The sequence below is a fragment of the Dipodomys merriami genome, unplaced genomic scaffold, assembly GCF_024711535.1.
Source record: "Dipodomys merriami isolate MVZ:Mamm:240054 unplaced genomic scaffold, mDipMer1.0.p SCAF_198, whole genome shotgun sequence".
Classification (NCBI taxonomy): Eukaryota; Metazoa; Chordata; class Mammalia; order Rodentia; family Heteromyidae; genus Dipodomys; species Dipodomys merriami.
The window spans coordinates 469,066-489,927 of NW_027203359.1; the positions used below are offsets into that span (position 1 = coordinate 469,066).

General features: G+C 40.2%; 1 protein-coding gene across 2 annotated transcripts in view; it reads left to right on the forward strand.

Annotated features, from left to right (window-relative positions):
- Positions 1 to 20,862, forward strand: part of LOC138831487 (serine/threonine-protein phosphatase 4 regulatory subunit 3A) — a 53,659-nt gene that overhangs the window by 12,515 nt on the left and 20,282 nt on the right. The window contains exons 2-7 of one of the 2 annotated variants that reach the window (XM_070028549.1): positions 7,975 to 8,030; positions 9,619 to 9,717; positions 12,977 to 13,594; positions 18,177 to 18,254; positions 18,338 to 18,454; positions 20,248 to 20,403. In XM_070028549.1, coding sequence (XP_069884650.1) covers positions 7,975 to 8,030; positions 9,619 to 9,717; positions 12,977 to 13,594; positions 18,177 to 18,254; positions 18,338 to 18,454; positions 20,248 to 20,403 — 1,124 coding nt within the window. The remainder of the gene's footprint in view (positions 1 to 7,974; positions 8,031 to 9,618; positions 9,718 to 12,976; positions 13,595 to 18,176; positions 18,255 to 18,337; positions 18,455 to 20,247; positions 20,404 to 20,862) is intronic. The other variant, XM_070028551.1, reaches the window with a different exon arrangement.

Genomic DNA, 20,862 nt, shown 5'->3' on the forward strand with positions numbered 1-20,862 from the left:
AATGCCATTCTGTGCCCATTCTCACCACAGCCTCCCAATTCATGCAACTCAGGGCAGAAAATGAGAGGCTACCCGTAGTAACTGAACCTCAGCAGAAGCATGAGGCCACATATGCCACAGAAAGGCCAGAGTGTAAGTTTGTTTGTTTGTTTCTCTCTCTCTCTCTTTCTTTCTTTCTTCCTTCCTTCCTTCCTTCCTTCCTTCCTTCCTTCCTTCCTTCCTTCCTTCCTTCCTTCCTTCCTTCCTTCCTTCCTTTTTTTTCCCAGAGTGTAGGTTTCTTAGAAGCACTAGTTGAGGTGATTGCTCTAGTCCTCTGTTCTGTTTGTGGCAAACCTCCTGTCTCTTTTATAGTTACTCTTGTCTCCCAAGAAGCATTGTAGTCCAAGGCTGGCCGTTATCTGAAAAGTAACTAAACTAGAAACAAGTCTGGGGTATATAAGCAAGCAAGCACAAGCCTCTTGAGTTCAAACCACATTACCACCCCAAACAATGAGAGTACATTAAAAAGTGCAAAAACTTTACCAAATAGTCAGCAGTTGAAATAACAGATACTTCATTTTCATTCCCATCACTATCTCCTAATAGTAATCATTATGACACTTTTTGATCTTAAATGTAATTTATGTATCTTTTTTTGGGGGGGTTCCGGTCGTGGGGCCTGAACTCTGGGCCTGGGCGCTGTCCCTCAGCTCTTCAGCTCAAGGCTAGCGCTCTACCACTTGAGCCACAGTGCCACTTCCAGTTTTCTGGTGGTTAATTGGAGAGGAGTCTCACGGATTATTCTGCCTGGGCTGGCTTTGAACGGCGATTCTCATATCTCAGTCTCCTAAGTATCTAGGACTATAGGCATGAACTACCAGTGCACACTATAGCTACAGATTTTAAGCCATCAGCACAACCTAGTTTTAGAACATTTTATTTTTTCTAAAAGAAATCATACTCTCAAGTAGTCACTATCCATTCATCTTTATTTGTCTGTCCCTAAACAATCACTAACCTATTTTCTTTCTTTCTTTCTTTCTTCTTTCTTTCTTTCTTTCTTTCTTTCTTTCTTTCTTTCTTTCTTTCTTTCTTTCTTTCTTTCTTTCTTTCTTTCTTTCTTTCTTTCTTTCTTTCTTGTCAGTCGTGGGGCTTGAACTCTGGGCCTGAGTGCTGTCCCTCAGCTCTTCAGCTCAAGGCTAGCACTCTACCTCTTGAGCCACAGCACCACTTCCAGTTTTCAGGTGGTTTATTGGAGATAAGAGTCTCATGGCCCGGGGCCAGTGGCTCACGCCTGTAATCCTAGCTACTCAGGAGGCTGAGATCTGAGGATCTTGGTTCAAAGCTAGCCCAGGCAGGAAACTCTGTGAGACTCTTATCTCCAATAAACCCTGTGGCTCAAGCAGTAGAGCCCTTGCCTTGAGCTGAAGAGCACAGGGATGGTACCCAAGCCCAGAGTTAAAGCCCCATGACCTACCCCCCCCAAAAAAAAATAATCCTGCTATAAACATAAGAGAATAAGATGGAATTTTTGTGTGGGTATTTTTTTTTTTTTTGCTCTAGGGTATATATTTCAAAGAGTAGAATTGCTGGGCAACTCTGCTTAACTTCTTTTTAGTTTGTTTTTTGTTTTTTATCATTTGTGAGGCTTGAACTTGGGGCCTAGGTGCTGTCCCTGAGTTCTTTTGCTCAAGGCTAGCGCCCTGTCACTTTGAGCCACAGCTGCACTTCCTCTGCTTAACTTTTTATTGGGGGAGTGTAAGCACTGGGGATTGAACCTAAGGCCTCTTAAGTAAGAGGCCTTTGAACTTTTGATTATAGACATATTATAGACTTTGATTATAGACATATTAGTGGGTGGGAAGTTTTTCTTATTTGTGGTTTTTTTTTTTGTTTTTGTTTTTTGTTTTGTTGGTAATGGGGCCTTGTCTCTGGGCCTGGCGCTGTCCCTGAGCTCTTCAGTTCAAGACTAGTGCTCTACCACTTGGGCCACAGCGCCACTTCCTACTTTTTTTCTGCTTATGTGGTGCTGAAGGAATCGAACCCAGGGCTTCATGCATGCAAGGCAAGCACTCTTATCACCGAGCCACTTTCCCAGTCCCTTATTTGTGGTTTTGACTGCAGTGTGACCATGATGGTGAGCCTTTCATGTTTATTGGGTTGTATATTTTAGAGAAATGTCTAGTAAAGACCAGTGTCCTCTTTTTAATTGGAGAGAGAGAGAGAGAGAGAGAGAGAGAGAGAGAGAGAGAGAGAGAGAGAGAGAGAGAGTTTGCTGGTCCTGGGGCTTGAACTCAAGGTGCTGTCCCTGAGCATTTTTTTTTCCCTCAAGGCTAGTGTTCTACCACTTGAGCCACAGCTCCATTTCTGGCTTTTTGCTGATTAATTGGAAATTAGTCTAACAGACTTTCCTGCCTGGGCTGGCTTGTGAACCAGGTTCCTCAGATTTCAGTGTCTTGAATAGCTAGGATTACAGGCATGTGCCACTGGTGCCTGGCATGTGGTGTCTTTTTATTAGAGTTGTAAAAGTTCATATATTCTGGATGTGAGTCCTTTATCAAATGTATTATTTCCAGCTACTTTCCCTTCTGAGTCTACTTTATCATTTAACAGAGGATATTCTGATTTTTCTTTTGGGTAGATTTACTTTCATGCAGTCTAATTTTTAAAGAGTGTTTATTTTCTCAGTTTGGTTTTAAGTATAATTATTTATATACCTATTTATATATCTTCACTAATTTTTTTTTTTTTTTTTTTTTTTTGGTCGTTGGTCGTGGGGCCTGAACTCTGGGCCTAGGCACTGACACTGAGCTATTCAATTCAAGGCTAGCGCTCTACCACTTGAGCCACAGTGCTACTTCGGGGTTTTTCTGTTTATGTGGTACCGAGGAATCAAACCCAGGGCCTCATGCATGCAAGGCAAGCACTCTACCACTGAGCCACCTTCCCAGCCCCTGCAGCAAGTATCTTGAATTTACTTTTAAAGATTAGTGAGGATGGGTTGGGAAGGTGGCTCAGTGGTAGAGTGCTTGCCTAGCATGCATGAAGCCCTTGTTTCTATTCCTCAACAACACATAAACAGTAAAACCTGGAAGTGGCTTTGTGGCTCTAGTGGTAGTTGTGCTAGCCTTGAGCATAAGAAACGCAGGGACAGTGTCCTAGCCCTGAGTTCTACCCCCAGGACTGGAAAGGGGGCGGGGGAAGGAAACTTGATTGATGGTGGCAAATTTGTGTAATTCTAGTATGGGGGATTTGAGAATTGTGAGGCCAGCAAAGGTGAAGGGATTTAGTGAGATTAACCCTCTCCCCCTCAACAAACAAGTTAGTCGTGGAGGTTTATGCTTATAATCTGAGCTATGCAGGAGGCTGAGATTTGGGATCATGATTCAAAGCCAGGGTCAGCCCATCTGAAAAATAACTAAAGCAAAAAAGGGCCTAAGCATGACTCAAGTAAGAGTATAGTATTTGAGATCATAATTCCAAACTGGAGTGATGCCCTACCCTCAAACAAAAAAGGGGCTCAATCACTAAGAAATTTATTATGTCAGTGAAAACAACAGAATGTGATTTTTGTTATGGTTGACAAAGCAGTGAAACAATACTTTATAAAAATAGTTTAAAAAAACTTGGGATTCAGTGATTGTTGTGGTGCTACTTCCCTGACCTTTGGTATCTTTAAAAGGCTGTTAAACAATCTGTTGATGCACTTGCTGCTTTTTTTTTTTTAATTTCCAAAACAAAAAATGGGGCAATTGTATAGGAAGACAATTGAAAAGATACTGAAAGCCAAACACCCTGGCTCACACCTATAATCCTATCTAGCTACTCAAGAGGCTGAGATCTGTGAATCACAGTTCAGAGTCAACTTGGGCAGGAAAATCTGTGAGACTCCATTTAACCTGTGAAAGGCAGTAAGTAAGTAGAGCTTTGGCTGTGATAGAGTACCTGCCTTAAGCAAAAAAGTGCTGGTGGTTCATGCCTTTAATCCTATCTACTTAGGAGGCTGAGGTCTGAGGATAATGGTTCAGCAGAAAAGTCTGTATGACTCATCTCCAGAAAACTGGGCATGATGCTGTGGCCCAAGTTGGTAGAGTGCTTGCCTTAAGCAAAAGAGCTCAGGGACAGTACCCAGACCCTGAGTTCAAGCCCCACAACCATCCAAAAAACAAAAACAAGCTAAGGGACAGCACCCCAACCCTCATGAGTTAGCCCCAGTACCAATACTTTCCCCACCCCCTTAAAAAAGGATACTGGGAATTTGGGGTGTTTTTTGTGTTTTTATTGTTTGGTGTATTTAGATTTGAACTTGAGGCATAACCTTTAGCCCAGCTTTTTGCTGCTTATTTTGAAGTTGGGGGGTCTAGCAAACTTCTCTTGCCTCAAACCACAGTCTTCCAGACTTAGCATCAGGATTATGTAGAAGCTACAGAGATGTGTGGCTTTGATACTTGGTAGGAAAAATTTTTTTTAATCTGAGAGCCATTAAAAAGATTAATCCAGCTGGGTGTGGGTGGCTCACGCCTGTAATTCTAGCTACTCAGGTGGCTGAGATCTGAGGATCACGGTTCAAAGCCAAAGGCCAGCCTGGGCAGGAAAGTTCCTGAGACTCTTGTCTCCAGTAAACCACTCGAAAACCAGAAGTGGTGCTGTGGCTCAAGTGGTAGAGCGCTTGCCTTGAGCTAAAGAGTACAGGGTCAGCGCCCAAGCCTAGAGTTCAAGCCCCACGACCAACCAAAAAAAAAAAAAAGATTAATCCAGGCACTGGTAGCTCACACCTGTACTCACAGCTGTTATGGAGGCTGAGATTTGAGAATTGAGATTTGAGACCAGCCCATGCAGGAAAGTCCATGAGACGCTTTCTCTCTTTTTTATTGTGAAAGTATCATCTTGTACATCTCATTGTTGGAATGGGTCCACCTGTATCCCTATTTAAAGAATGTTTTTTCTCTTCCCCTCTACAAATTATACCAACATCAAATACAGTGAAAATAGGGCTTATACTGTGGGGGAGGAACATACAAAGCAAGAAAGAAATTATTTTATAAATATGTTAGAAACAATAGCAAGAAAAACCATTTGAGTCTTTATCTTGGGGTTCAATTCGCCTAACATCAATTTATCTGACCGTTTCTGCTTGTCTCAGACATAGACTAGTTATTGCAAATAAGGGAAACCATGGAACCTATGTTTCTTTGGGCCTTTATCTCCTAATTAACTACCAAAAAAGCTGGAAGTGGGGCTGAGCTGTGGCTCAGGTTGGTAGAGTGCTGGCTTTGAGCAAAAGAACTCAGGGACAGGGCTGGAAAGGTGGCTCAGTGGTAGAGTGCTTGCCTTGCATGCATGAGACCCTGGGTTCGATTCCTCAGTACCACATAAGCAAAAAAGAAAAAAGCCGGAAGTGGCACTGTGGCTCAAGTGGTAGAGCGCTAGCCTTGAGCTGAAGAGCTGAGGGACAGCGCCCAGGCCCAGAGGTCAGGCCCCACGACCAGACCCAGAAGAAAAAAAAAAAAAAAACAGGGACAGCCACCTGTGCTGTGGCATGCGCGCGCACACCCACAACCCCCCACCCCCCTCACACACACAGTTTAAAACAGGTTTTTGTTTGGTTTTGGTTTTTGTAATTTTTTTTTTTTTGGGTCAGTCATGGGGCCTGAACTCTGGGCCTGGGTGCTGTCCCTCAGCTCTTCAGCTCAAGGCTAGTCCTCTACCACTTGAGCCACAGCACCACTTCCAGCCTTTTCTGCTTACATGGTGCTGAAAAATGGAACCCAGGGCCTCATGCATGCAAGGCAAGCACTCTACCACTGAGCCACCTTCCCAGCCCAACCTACCTACCTCTTGGCTAAGTTTCTGCCCAGTATCTGTTACCTAGGTAACTGGCCGACCTGGAAGTAGTCACCTTCCCATCCTGCTAGGTAGGTGATATCCATCCTGGGCCACCTCTGGTCACATACATCCACATCTAATCTTAGGGTCCTAGACCCTGAGGTCATGTCCGGATCCAGTGTGGCCACACCTTTCCCCCACCAGGCCACACCTCTTCTTGTCCCTTGCCTACATAAGTCCTGGCCCAGGAGTGGGTCGCCCCTTTTCCTCTTCAGTCATGCCTCTCCACCATGCATGGCTGGGGCAGCAGTTCGGTAAATAAACTTCTCCTCGAGGGGAGGATGGAAGGGGAAACAAAGGAGGAGGCTACAATGCCAGATAAGAAATGTACTCATTATCTTGCCCATGTAATTGTAACTCTTCTGTACAGTATTTTCACAATTAAAAGAACAACTTCTCCAGCCTGAATAGCACGTTGTGTTCTCTTCATTGGCTTCCTAATGAAACCTATTTCATTTATATACCTTATAGTTGTCTGATCTTCGAGTGAGGCAAAAATAGAATAAAAATTGAGAAAGGAAAGAGAACCTAAAGAAATGAAGCTTGTGGGTATTGGCAGACCAGTAATAGTGAATATTTAGTTACCTTTAATACAGAAAGTTTTAAGAGATGGATTTTAAGGTAATCGTGTCACCTGGGCTAGACACTGCTGAATAGTGTGCTGGGAGAAGCTGTTGATATTCACAAGATACAGATTGAAACATCACAAATTGCTAAATGCTGTTATTTTACTATTTTCAGTAGTATTTTGCACTGTTCTGAGTGAATAGTAGTTAATGGTTAACCTTGGATAGTATCATGCAATTAATAAGTGCATTTTAACAGAAATTTGGAAGTGTAAAGAGCATTGATTTTTTTTTCTTTGTCAGCTGTCTAGTCATTATTTGAAGTGGGTAAGTCATTGTGTGAAGTGTAACATGAGAAGAAATGAAAGCACCTGTGAAAAACAGCTGCAGAAAAATCCTGCTTTTTTACATTCAGAGCCAACATGTCTTAAGTTTTCTGTCTCTGGATAACTTGGAAGTGGTTGTTGAGAAGATCCGTGCAGTTTCTTTCTGGAACTTTGCTTTTTCGAAGCTCAATTCTGTTGGCTCACTCCTTTAATCCTAGCTACTCGGGAGGCTGATCTGAGGATTGTGATTGGAAGCTAGCCTGGGCAGGAAAGTCTAAGATTACTCCTTATTTCCAGTTATTCACTAAAAAGCCAGAAGTGGAAGTATGGCTTAGAATGCCAACCCCGAGTAAAATACTCAGGGACAGCACTCAGGCCCTGAGTTCAAGCCCCAGGACTGGCCTGCACCTGTGGGTGCGCACACACTCAAAAATACATTTCCTGTTTCTCACAAAGTAGTGAATTTCTAAATATGAGTCTATTTTATGGCCAGAGTAAAAACAGAAATTTGCAAACTAGCTTACTGTGAGGAAAAATTTGTTATTTGAAGAAAGAGAAATATTGTAGTTCTTTTATTAAGAAGGAGAAATACTGGCTAAGCCCAGTGGTTCATACTTTAATCCTAGCTACTCAGAGGGATGAGGCTTGATGATCATATCTGTCTTACTATCTAAGCTCAGTGGTATAGCACCTGCCTAGCCCTTTCATGGCCTAACAATCCCCAGCACTTTGCCCCAAACACAAGAAAAGTGGTAAACATATAACTTCTTAGATTAAACTTTATATATTTTTCTTACCTAAAGTTGTATGTCCATCTGATATTTAAGAAAGAAATTCTGCCTAGAAGAATTTGATTTTGATGGGCCCATCAGATGCACAGGACATTGATGAAAGTAAATTAAGCAACTCTGGGCAGTGATGGAAGGGAGAGAATGAAAGAGGGAACAGCTGATACTAAGCAGAAGGAAAGAAATGTACATATCACCCAATTTTAAGAAATAGTTTTATTGTTAAAGGTCATAGAGTTCATAAACTATGTAGATTAAGATAATGACTATCATTTGAAGATTAGAAGGTGTTTGTGACTTTAGCTAAAAAAAAGAAAAAAGAAAAATGTAAGTGGAATCCAAATGAAATATAATCCTATTTCCTTTAAAAAAAAAAGAATTTGATTTTGCTATTTTTCAGTAATGTCTTTTTGTTTGCTTGCTTTATAGGTTCTCTACTTTTAGAGTCCAAAATAAACCCTAACACTGCATACCAGAAACAACAGGTAAAAATGAGGATGTTATATTTTTATCTTGTATGTTATCCCCTCAATTAGTAGTAAATGAAAATTATCTATTTCCCTAAGTTGAAAAAATAAGTCAGAACAGATGACAATATATTTTGCCAGTCTTATTCTAAGATAATATTTCTGCTAGTAATGTGTGTAGTGTTCAATGGAATTTTTTTCTTTCCTTTGTTGTTTTTTGGCTGTGTTGTTGCTGTTCACTCTACCATGCTCTTAGTTTTTTTTTTAAATTTTACTTATGTCTGACTGTACAAAGGGGTCTCATTGTGATATTTCATAATGCATATAATGTACTTTAGTCAAATTTACTCTATTACTCTTATCCCATTCCCCTTTTTTGAGGGGTGATGTTGATGATAACAGGGCCTTGTGCATGCTAAGCACATCCTTTACAAGTGAAACTGTTTTATGTTCCAGGTAGTTTAGCAACTGAACACTGTGTAAAGTTCAAACTGAAGTGTCAGTTTCCTTATTTTTATTCAAACAGACAGGAAACTGAGTCTCTAATCTCCAATTAACCAGTAAAAAGCAGAAGTGGCTCGAGTTGGGAGCTTCAGCCTTGAGCAATAAAGCTAAAGGACAGGACCCACGCCCTTAATTCAAGTCTCAGTGAACTTCTTGTTGTAAAATGCAAAAGTTTTGAGCTGGGTCCTAGAATGGTTCTATAATCCTAATTACTCTGGAGACTAAGTCTGGGAGGTTAAGACAAGAATTCAGGCCCAGCCTGGAAACGTACTGAGACCCTATCTGAAAATAAGTAAATAAATTGTAAGTATAAAGTTCTGTCTGAATAGGAATGAAGGGTGATAGGAATGTAGTGCTTCTTCAAAACAGCACTTTGGTGAAAGTTAAAAACCTTTGTGTAGGTAAGTGCTCACATGACTTTATCTGGTAGTTTTGAGGGCTTTGTAGACCTCACATGCTCCAAATAAAGAATATCTATTGATTAGGTAGGCATAATGGCTCAAGCCTATAATCCTGATACTTGTGTGGCAGAGATTGGAGGAGGGGCTGGGTCATTGTTCCAGGCTAGCCTCTAGTCATAAATGTTCTTGAGACTCCATCTCAACCAAAGGCTAGGTGCAGTGGCATGCACCTGTCATTTTCAGCAGCACAGGGGAGCACAAGTGGGAGGATCACAGCCTAGTCCAGCCAGGGCATAAAGCAACCCTGCCTTAAAATAACCATTGCAAAAAGGTGTGCTCAAGTGGTAGCATAAAATGCAAAAATGAGGCCATGAATGAGTTCAATACTCGGTACTGCAAAAATAAATAAATTCCTGTTGGTAAGAGAGGGGAAAAGTTTTTTGTTTTTTTTTTTTTTACTAATAGCCCCCTCCTTTTTTTTTTTTTTTTGTCATGAGTATCTTTTTGTACTCTTTCATATGTTGATCAGACTTTGTCCTTAAGAAAACATTGTTTTTGTTTTATAGATTTGACAAAGTGTAAAAAGACATTGATAACTACCAATAGTAGTGTTGTAAAAAGTAAATATTATGTCATATTTCTACTGCTCTGTATGTAGGTAGTTGGTGTTATGTTAATCAGACTTTTTTTTTTATCCAAAGGACACTCTGATTGTGTGGTCTGAAGCAGAAAATTATGACTTGGCCCTTAGCTTTCAAGAAAAAGCTGGATGTGATGAAATTTGGGAGAAAATATGTCAGGTAATTTTCAAAATAAAAAAGCAATATACTGTTTTTATAGTTTTTTGTTTTGCCAAGTGTAGTGATACACATGTATAAGCCCAGGAAGAGGCCCTCTTGGGCTACATAGTGAAAGCTTGTCTCAAAAAAGTAAAAATGGCCAGGCGCTGGTGACTCATCCCTGTAATCCTAGCTATTCCAGAGGCTGAGATCTGAGGATCACAGTTCAAAGCCAGCCCGGGCAGGAAAGTCCGTAAGACTCTTATCTCCAATAAACCATTAGAAAAAAAACTCAGAAGTGGTGCTGTGGCTCAAGTGGTAGAGGGCTTGCCTTGAGCTGAAGAGTACAGGAACAGCACCCACGCTCAGAATTCAAGCCCCATGACTTCTACCTACCCCAACCGCCCCCCCCCCCACACACACACAAAAAAAGTAAAATGGGGCTGGGAAGGTGGCTCAATTGGTAGAGTGCTTGTCTCCCATGCATAAGGCCCTGGGTTCGATTCCTCAGCACCACATAAACAGAAAAAGTTGGAATTGGCGCTGTGGGGTAGAGCACTAGCCTTGAGCTGAAGTGCTCAGGCCCAGAGTTCAAACCTACAACCAACCAAAAAAAAAAAGTAAAAATGTAAAAACAAAAAATGTTCACAAGCTTGTCATGTTCTACCCTTCTACCCTTCTCTTAGGTGTTACCATTCAGTCCCTCAATAAGACGTCTTTGACATCTTTGGTGATTGTACCTGAAACTTGAGAGCCACAGTCTTATTAATAAAAGCTAAGGTGTCCTTGAGTTATGATTGACCTATAGGATTTATTTCTTCTATATAACCTACTCAGCTGTGATTTTTATAGAGCTGTCTGTGCTTTTCCTTATCTACTATATGAAGAACATTAATATTTATTTATTTATTTGTTTGTTTATTTTTGCCAGTCTTGGGGCTTGAACTCTGGGCCTGGGTGCTGTCCCTCAGCTCTTCAGCTCAAGGCTAGCACTCTACCACTTGAGCCACAGTGCCACTTCTGGCTTTTTTCTGCTTATGTGGTGCTGAGGAATCGAACCCTGGGCCTCATGCATGCAAGGCAAGCACTCTACCATTGAGCCACCTTCCCAGCCCCAATTAATATTGGAATGCTTTTCACCTTTACCTACGCTTTTTATCTAGCACTTACTTTAATCACTTTATTGTCCTGTAGAATTTGCTATAGGAAAATGAAATTAATGGGTTCAAGCTTGTAAGAAAATAGCTATTATTCAGACATTGCTTACTTTTCTTTGAAGTAGTCTGAGCCTGGACACAGCCTTATTTCAGGCCAATCTTTCACTCAAACCTGAACTCAAATCTATAACTGTCATGCTTGGACTCCTTTAATATTGTCTGCTCTTTACCTTAAGAGCTTTTTTTTTTTAAGCTGGGCGCCCATGGCTCATGCCTGTAATCCTAGCCACTCAGGAGGCAGAGATCTGAGGATTTCGGTTCAAAGCAAGCCCGGCAGGAAAGTCCGGGAGACTTGACTCCAATAAACCACTAGAAAACAGGAAGTGGCGCTGCGGAAGCGCTTGCCTTGAGCTGAAGAGCGCAGGGACAGCACTTAGGCCCAGAGTTCAAGCCCAACAACGGGGGGGGGGGGGGGGGGGAGTTGTTTTTTGTTTTTTTTTTTCTTTTTTTTGTAGGTGTGTATGTAGGCCCTTGGGCTTGAACTCAGCCATTTTGGTCTTTGCTTTTAACTTTCACATAGTTTATATTCTTAGATATTCTTTTATGGATATTGCCTTATTATATGCACTTTTGTTACTTCTGAATTCTGTTCACCAATTGTTTTTTTTTAATCTAGAAAGAGCTAAAAAAAATCCTCCATTTTCAAGCCGGGCGCTGGTGGCTCACGCCTGTAATCCTAGCTACTCAGGAGGCTGAGATCTGAGGATCGCGGTTCAAAGCCAGCCCGGGCAAGAAAGACCATGAGACTCCTATCTCCAATAAACCACCAGAAAATCGGAAGTGGCGCTGTAGCTAAAGTGGTAGAGCGCTCGCCTTGAGCTGAAGAGCTGAGGGACAGCGCCCAGGCCCAGAGTTCAAGCCCCACGACCGACAAAAAAAAAAAAATCCTCCATTTTCAAGTGGTTATTTATCTGAAGTTAAGAAGATGGCGTTCTTATTATAGCTGTCCCTTTTAATTTGGCTTATTAGTCAAAAATATACCAATTTTCTGTGGGTAAAATTATAGCTTGAGTATTAGAAACCTAATATATAATGAGAACTTCTATAGTTACAAATCTGAAGCCAGTTTGAGCCTATGGCAGGCACAGATTATGAGTATATCTAGGTGTCCTTTCAGTAGCGTTGACCAGGTCAAGCCCATTATCACTTAGCAGCATATTTCAAAATAAATATTCCAGGCCATCTTTTAATGTCCAGCAACAATGTCTCTTAGCCATAAGCATGATCTTAAAAGCCCTTATTTTTCTTTCTACCTTGTATTGTGTGTCCCATGTTCAAAATTCTAGGGGTCACATTGTTTCATTTCAAAATCTGTTACCTTGAGGTATATCTAATCAAAGATTTTCTAAGTATCTTTTTTTGTAAGAGCTTCTAAGATGCCATAAAGAAGGAAATTATAGTAGAAAGTTTCTGGGGGATCAAGAAAGCTGCAGGTTTGTGTATGTAAAAGAACGAACAGGGCTGGGAAGGGCTCAGTGGTAGAGCGCTTGCCTTGCATGCCTGAGGCCGTAGGTTCGATTCCTCAGCACCACATAAGCAAAAAGAAAAAAGCCAGAAGTGGCGCTGTGGCTCACGTGGTAGAGCGCTAGCCTTGAGGGACAGAGTCCAGGCCCAGAGTTCAGGCCCCATGACCGGACCCAAACAACAACAACAACAACAACAACAAAAACATTATATTTGATACTTGTTTGTATATCAAAGATATTAAATATTGAAGGCTATCTTAAAGTGTATCTGTAGACTTTCTGAGACTTTGCTTGGACTATATAAGATGATGGCCATTGGCAGGAGATTGTTGTATGAGTGTATTGACATCAGATCTCTATTTTGTGGGTTTTCAAGGATCACTGGGTCTCAATTTAGTCTGTTTTGGAAAGTGACTGTTGTACTGTAAGAGGTGGTTTATTCAGTCTGAACTTTGAACTAACTTGCGTAAAATTGAAAATATATCATTTAGAGAGATTTAGCTTAGAAAAACAGGGATGAAGAGAGATCGTCTTAATCTAAAAATGTTTCTTGGGTTTGTTCAGATTTTGTCAACTACCACAAAATCTTTTTTATAGGTTCAAGGAAAGGATCCATCAGTGGACATCACTCAGGACCTTGTGGATGAATCTGAAGAGGAGCGATTTGATGATATGTCTTCACCAGGTTTAGAATTGCCATCTTGTGAATTAAGTCGACTTGAGGAAATTGCAGAACTTGTGGCATCATCATTACCTTCCCCCCTCCGCCGCGAGAAACTTGCACTAGCACTGGAAAATGAGGGTTATATTAAAAAGCTCTTAGAGCTTTTTCATGTGTGTGAGGATTTAGAAAATATTGAAGGACTCCACCACTTATATGAAATTATCAAAGGCATCTTTCTCTTGAATCGGACTGCTCTTTTTGAGGTTATGTTTTCTGAAGAATGTATAATGGACGTCATTGGATGCTTAGAATATGATCCTGCTTTATCACAACCTCGAAAACACAGGGAATTTCTAACAAAAACAGCAAAGTTTAAAGAAGTTATTCCCATATCAGATCCTGAACTGAAACAAAAAATTCATCAGACATACAGAGTTCAGTATATACAAGATATGGTTCTTCCTACCCCTTCAGTCTTTGAAGAAAACATGTTATCAACACTTCACTCCTTCATCTTTTTCAATAAGGTAGAAATTGTTGGTATGTTACAGGTAAGTTAAATCATTTTGTTTTTCCTGCCTAAAACTACCTGTTTGATTTTGATACCATTAAAACTACAAATTATCTTAAGCAAGGTGCCTTTTAAATTCTTAAACTGGGTTTTAATTTTGTTCAAGTCAAAAGTAGTTTTGATTATATTAATTAACATTATAGTGAATAATAATATGTTGAGGCCAGAATGTTGTTTCTGGGGAGAGGATAGAGAAGTGTAATAGTGTGTTTAGTGTATATTGATCTCAATACCATTTACAAAATAACCCACAAGAAAGAAGTCTGGGTTTGAAGAACTTACTCTGTCAGTTAGTAGATTAGAAGAGGAAAGAAAAGAAAGAAGCCAAGCAAAATGTCACATATCCTATAGGATTTGTGGAAATTCTGGTTAATGATACAGTAAAGGCCTAGTTTCAGGGTGAATGGCTATGGCAGAGGAAGCAAATACATCTGGATGTAATCATCCCAGAAGACAAGGCATGTTTTTGTAGTGGTGAGAGGTTCTGCTTCATCTGTTACTTAATAGCTGCTATGTGACTTAGACAGTTTCCTTAACTTCTTAAAGCTTCAGTTTCCTTATCTGAGGAATGGTGCTATTAGCGCTATGCTCCACAGAGTTATCTGATGGTAAACTGATATCATTCTTGTAGGCTATTGAAAGTAATACAAGACAGCTTTTTTTTTTGGTCAGTGGCGTGGCTTGAACTCTGGCCCTCAGCTTTTCAGCTGGAGGTGAGCACTCTACCATTTAAGTCACAACACCACTTTCGGTTTTCTCAGTGGTTTATTGGAGATAAGTCTCATGGACTTTTCCTGCCCAGGCTGGCTTTGAACCGAGATCCTCAGATCTCAGCCTCCTGAGTAGCTAGGATTACAGGCATGAGTCACCAGCGCCTGGCTACAAGTCAGCTTTCTTGAAAGCAGTCTACTGGTTGAGTTGGATGTGAACTTTGTCACACTAAAACAGAAGTTTGCATAGTCCAAAAAAAAAAAAAAAGATTGTTCTTTGTACCCCTCCTACTCCACAGTGGCTGTTGCCCATGATTTTTTAAAAAATAATAGGTTTGATGCCTTAGGAAATATAAATTAAAACTTAATCTTGGGCCTACAAGTAAAGTATTTGGAATCTGAATTTATTAAATATTAAAAGCACCTAATAAATGTCAGAGTTTCTTGGCTATGCACACTACAAATAAAATAGTATGTTAACTGTTTGTGTCTTCAATTTTAGAAAATTTCTGTTTTAGTATCTTACTATCACCTTCAAAAATAAAAAGTAGTGGGACACCAGAGGGTGATACCTTTAATCCTGGCTATTCAGGAGCCTGAGATCATGGTTTGGAATCAGCCTGAACAGACAAAACTGACTCTTATCTCCAATTAACCAGCAAAAAAGCCAGAATGGGAGAGAGACATGGCTCGAGTGGTAGATCTCTAGCTGGGAGTGAAGAAAGCCAAGCATTCGGAGGCCCTGGATTCGAGCCTCAGAACAACCAGTCAACAACAAAAAGTATAAATTCAAAGATTTTTAACTGATATATATAGATTATCTGAAGTGCTTGGAACCAGAAGTGTTTCAAGTTTTAGAGTTTCTTAAAGATGGGAGAGTATTTGCATAGACTTAACCAGTTGAGCAGCCCTAATCCAAAAAAAAAATTTTGGGGGGGGGGTGGTCCAGTCGTGGGGCCTGAACTCTGGGCCTGGGCGCTGTCCCTCAGCTCTTCAGCTCAAGGCTAGCACTCTACCACTTGAGCCACAGCGCCACTTCTGGCTTTTTTCTTTTTGTTTATGTGGTGCTGAGGAATCGAACCCAGGGCCTCAGGCATGCAAGGCAAGCAGTCTTACCAGTGAGCCACCTTCCCAGCCCCCTAATCCAAAAATTTAAAGTCTAAAATGCCAGATTCTGAAACTGAGCATCATGTCAGTACTCAAAAGTTTTGGATTTTCAGAGTAGGATAATTCAACCTGCAAGATTTCCTAGAACCAGTTAACTAATTTGAATTGTTTTTCATTCGTTTAAGGTAGACAAAAATACTATGGAAATACAGTCTGTATTACAATTATAAATCTCCATAGAGTTTTTTGGTTGCTAACAGCAGAGAGAAGGGTATAGGGTTCTAGTGTCAGTTTCCACTCATCCTTTGATAAAGAACTGCTAGGTAGTAGACCCTATTCTCTGGCCTAATTTAGGTTCTTGATTTCTATGGATAATCCTGAGTTGTATTAGTCTTTTCTTTAGCCTCATATGGTTGTATTTTTGTTTTAAGGAAATTTGCCACTTCTGTTTTAAAACTTGTTCTCCATCTGAGTGAAATGCCAGGTTAAGTACAAATAATTTCAAATTGCTGAAACTTTGTTTCATTACAATATGTGGAGCATTTTTGAGTTAACAAAGAAGGTCTTTACAAACTACCTATGTACACACATGCATACACACCCTTTATCATTGATTACTTTCCCTTTAAAACCATTAAACATTGTTAGACTAATCTGGAATGTATCTAGAAATTGTATGGTGTCTGTGTAACAGCTAGTATTCTAGGGTGTATCCAGAAATTGTATGGCATGTATTAATAAAGTCTTGACCTATTTGTACATTTTAGGAAAAGTAAAGGTAGGAATAACCATCTGATTTAATACCAAACAATATTGCCTGAGCACCTACCATAGCAGAAAGTGTATTAGACTGTATATTAGAGCTTGTGAATCGAAGGCTGGAGCAATGTTTAGTCTACTTCTGCTTTAGGAAATACAGAAGTAAAGTAGTGGAGAACTGGGCATCAGGAAGGAAATAATTCAACCCAATAATTAGGCCTGGGTGAATTGATGAGATTTACCATCAGTCTCTCTTTTTTGGGGGGGTAGGGAGGTCTGTTGTGGGGCTTAAACTCTGGGCTTAGGTGCTGTCCCTGCGCTCTTCTGCCCAAGGCGAGCACTCTACTGCTTGAGCCACAGCACCACTTCCGGTTTTTTTTCTAGTGGTTTATTGGAGATAAGAGTCTCATGGACTTTCCTGCCCGGGCTGGCTTTGAATCATGATCCTCACATCTCAGTCTCCTGAGTAGCTAGGATTACAGGGGTGAGCCACTGGCGCCCGGCTCACATCAATCTCTTTATCTGTGTTTCAGTTATAAAATAAGGCAAGATGAGGTAATAACTAAGGTTCTGTCCAAGTTCTTTACTAGAATCTCAGAGTATCTTTTTAATCCTTTTAAAAATAATTTAATATTTGTAATTTAATATTTGAAACCTGAATTAAGCTTTGTCTTCATTCTCACTGAAGAGGTTGCAGAATCTTTTTTTTTCCAACTATTTAAAAGATATGGGGAAATTTGTTCTTTATAACTGGACCACAGGATAATAAAAACAACTGCAGTTGCTAGAAATAGACTTGTATTTGGAATGAGCTTGACCTGGCATGTTATGGGCTCTCCCTGCCTCTTTCCAGCCTGTCACCTTTCTTTTTTTTTTTTTTTTTTTTTTTTTTGGTCCGGTTGTGGGGCCTGAACTCTGGGCCTGAGCACTGTCCCTCAGCTCTTCAGCTCAAGGCCAGTGCTCTACCACTTGAGCCACAGCGCCACTTCCGGCTTTTTTCTTTTTGCTTATGTGGTGCTGAGGAATCGAACCCAGGGCCTCAGGCATGCAAGGCAAGCGCTCTACCACTGAGCCAACTTCCCAGCCCCCTGTCACCTTTCTTAACTATGCAGTCATTCCCCATCACTTCACATCTTTAACATAGTCTAACACTTCAAGACCACTTAATCCTTAAAATCCCAATTTCCTTTAAAAAGATTTACCCTCATCTGTTTTAAGTATCTTTTACTGTTATACTGGGACACCAACCAAGGGATTCTAGTTATATAGCCACACCTTAGGTTCCTATTCACAGCTATTCATATATGGTGAGAACTTGAGCTTATAGCCTAACTGATTTCTTTCTATATGAAATGTAAGAATTCAATGAAATGGACACACAAAACAGTGCCATGTTTTTCTGCCACCACCAGCCCTGCTTTGCCACATATAAGAAACTTAGAGGCACTTTCCAGTACAATAGGTATAAGTCAGATGAAATAATGGTAAGCAGAGTGACCAGCTTCAATGATTTGTACCTGTAGTTTTTCACTATATGCCTAGAACAGAGTAGCTGCATCTTTGGGATGGTGAAGATAAAGTCTTAGCACCTGAGGCTAAGCTCATCGAACAATCCCTTGGGACAAAGGAGTTAAACCTCCAAAAATTAGGCCAGGCTTGTTTTTGTAAATAAACTTTCAGATACAATCATGCTTATTTATTCACACATTATCTGGCTATGAAAAACTGCATGTGCAAGCCATAAATATTAGATCACTAATTAGGTTTTGGAAATAGAGCCTTGCTAAAATATAATAATCTTCCTGATAGAAATTTCCAATTTATCTTTCTGTATTTTGGTTCCCACACACACACACCTTTATTCTGAAGAACAACATGTACCAAATCTTTCCTTTTTCCAATTATTGCCATTTTTACCTTATAGTATATTGACATGCTTTTATACATTTATTACTAACATAATTAAATTTGCCCTTTATTTCCTAGGAAGATGAAAAATTTCTGACAGATTTGTTTGCACAACTAACAGATGAAGCAACAGATGAGGAAAAAAGACAGGAATTGGTAAGAAATACGGTTTTCTGAAAGCATAAAATAAGGCAAAAAATAACTCTTTTGTACTCACTTATCCTATTTCCTAATTACAGGTTAACTTTTTAAAAGAATTCTGTGCGTTTTCTCAAACGCTACAACCCCAAAACAGAGATGCTTTTTTCAAGACTTTGTCAAACATGGGCATATTACCAGCTTTAGAAGTCATCCTTGTGAGTTAATTGTTCTTCATTTATAATTACCAATAAATTTCTTAAACACAGGTCATATTTTATGTGAATGTATATATTTGATTACAAGTCTTTGCATTACACTGAAAGAATGTTAAGGGAATTTTGACTCCTGACTATTTTTGGTGGTATTGAGGCCTCTTGCTTTCTATGCAGGTACTGTTGAGTCATGTTTTCAGCCTTTTTAAAAAAATTTTTTTTCTGATAGAGTCTCACTTTTTACCCGGTGTTGCCCTCAGACTGAGATCCTCCTATCCATAGTTCCCTGTTCTCTGTACCATCTTACATAGCTTAGGATCATAATTAAGAGTATGAATATTCTGTGTTGAGATGAGGTCACACTATCTCCCTCCAACCTCTACCTCCTGAGTAGCTAGAATTATTGGTGTGGACTGCTGCTCCTGGAAGGCTGTTGGATGAACTATTAAAATGGAAAGGCAAGACAGGCACTGATAGCTTGTGATTGTGATTCTAGTTACTCAAGAGGTTGAGATAAGAGGATCACGATTTGAAATCAGTCTGAGCAGGAAAATCGGACCCTTATTTCCAGTTAACCACCAAAAAGCCAGAAGTGGAGGTGTGATTCAAGTTCTAGTGTCACCTTGAGTGAAACAGCCAAGCACAACAGTTTAAGGCCCTCAGTCCAAGCCTTAATACTGGTGTATGCACATGCAAGGAACACACAAATACACATGGCAAACAGGAGTAGGTAACTTAAGAAGAATCTAATAAACATACCATAGAAAAAGATTACATGCAGCAAATCTTTTTCTTTCCTTTTTTTTTGGTTTGTTGACAGTAACATTTTTTTTTTTTTTTTTTTTAGGGTTTGAGCTCAGGACTTCATGTTTGCTAGCCAAGTGCTCTACTTAGACCACTTTCCTAGTCCTTTTTCTGTTGGTTATTTTGAGATAGGGAGTTTATGCCCTGTTTGTGATTCCTCCCGCATGCCCCTCCCCCCCCCCCCCCCCCCCCGTGTGCTCCCCTCCACCCCCTCCTGGGGCTTGAACTCTGGCCCTGGGCACTATCTTTGAGCCTTCTTTTGCTCAAGACTAGTGCTCTACCACTTGATCCATACATAGCCCCTCTTCTGGCTTTTTTGGAATAGTCTGTAAGAGTTTCACATACTTTCCTGATCTGGCTTTGAACCATCAGTGATTCTCAGATCTCAACCTCCTGAGTGGCTAGGATTACATGTGTGAGCCACTAGCACCTGACTCAATATTTCTTTTTTTTTTTTTGGTCGGTTGTGGGGCTTGAACTCTGGGCTTGGGTGCTGTCCGTGCACTCTTCAGCTCAAGTCAAGTGCTCTACCGCTTGAGCCACAGTACTACTTCTAGTGGTTTATTGGAGATAAGAGTCTCACGGACTTTGCTACCCAGGCTGGCTTTGAACTGCGATCCTCGGATCTCAGCCTCCTGAGTAGCGAGGATTACAGGCATGAGCCACCAGCGCCCGGCTCTGACTCAATATTTCTTTTATTTATGCTTCTCTGCATAACTGGAGATGACAGGCAAATGTACCACTGCATCTATCCCATTCAGTGTTTAAGATGAGTCTTGTATATCCTTTCTTTGCCTCCCCTCTCCCATCCTGGCTTCAAATTATTATCACCTTATTTCACCTCACAAGTAGCTAAGATTGCAGACTTGAGTCACTGTGCTCATCCAGCTGAATTTTTATAGCACAGTGTTTTGTTATGATTTGTTAGGTTTGGATATTTACATTTCCTGAGTTCTACTTTTATAAGAGAACTAAGTGTGTTTTCTCTTCAGGGCATGGATGATACACAAGTACGAAGTGCTGCTACTGATATATTCTCATACTTGGTTGAATATAATCCATCCATGGTACGAGAGTTTGTCATGCAGGAGGCACAACAGAATGATGATGTAAGTAAGAAGTTAACAGAGCAAAAAATAACCAGCAAGGTAAATATTATTTGTACTAATAGTAAGTATTCATAGGTGGCTGTAGCCATAGCTGGGCCTTTTACTCATTTTAAGATTTAAATCACTGGTTTTAGGAAAAATATAGCCATATCAAACAGCTTATTCTCCTAAGTTGATTCCTCTCTTAGTTTATAAGCTCATGTCTTACAGCACTTGTTTGTTCATGTTCAATTTAGGTTGCTTTGAAAATTTGGACATCACTTTTTAAAATTCTGAAGTCAGTTTGCTGGATTGTCTTGCCTAAACCATTAAACCATTTTATTATCCTTCTATATGTGGAATTATGACTAACTTATCTACAAAGTCATTGTTTTTAGCTTCTCAGAATCAAGAATGAAGATATGAAATAGCCCTTTGAAAGTATTTAGGGAGCTGTTTCTGTACTGCTTAATCATAAAATACAAACTGTTGAGTGCATATTGCATGTGTATGCACTCA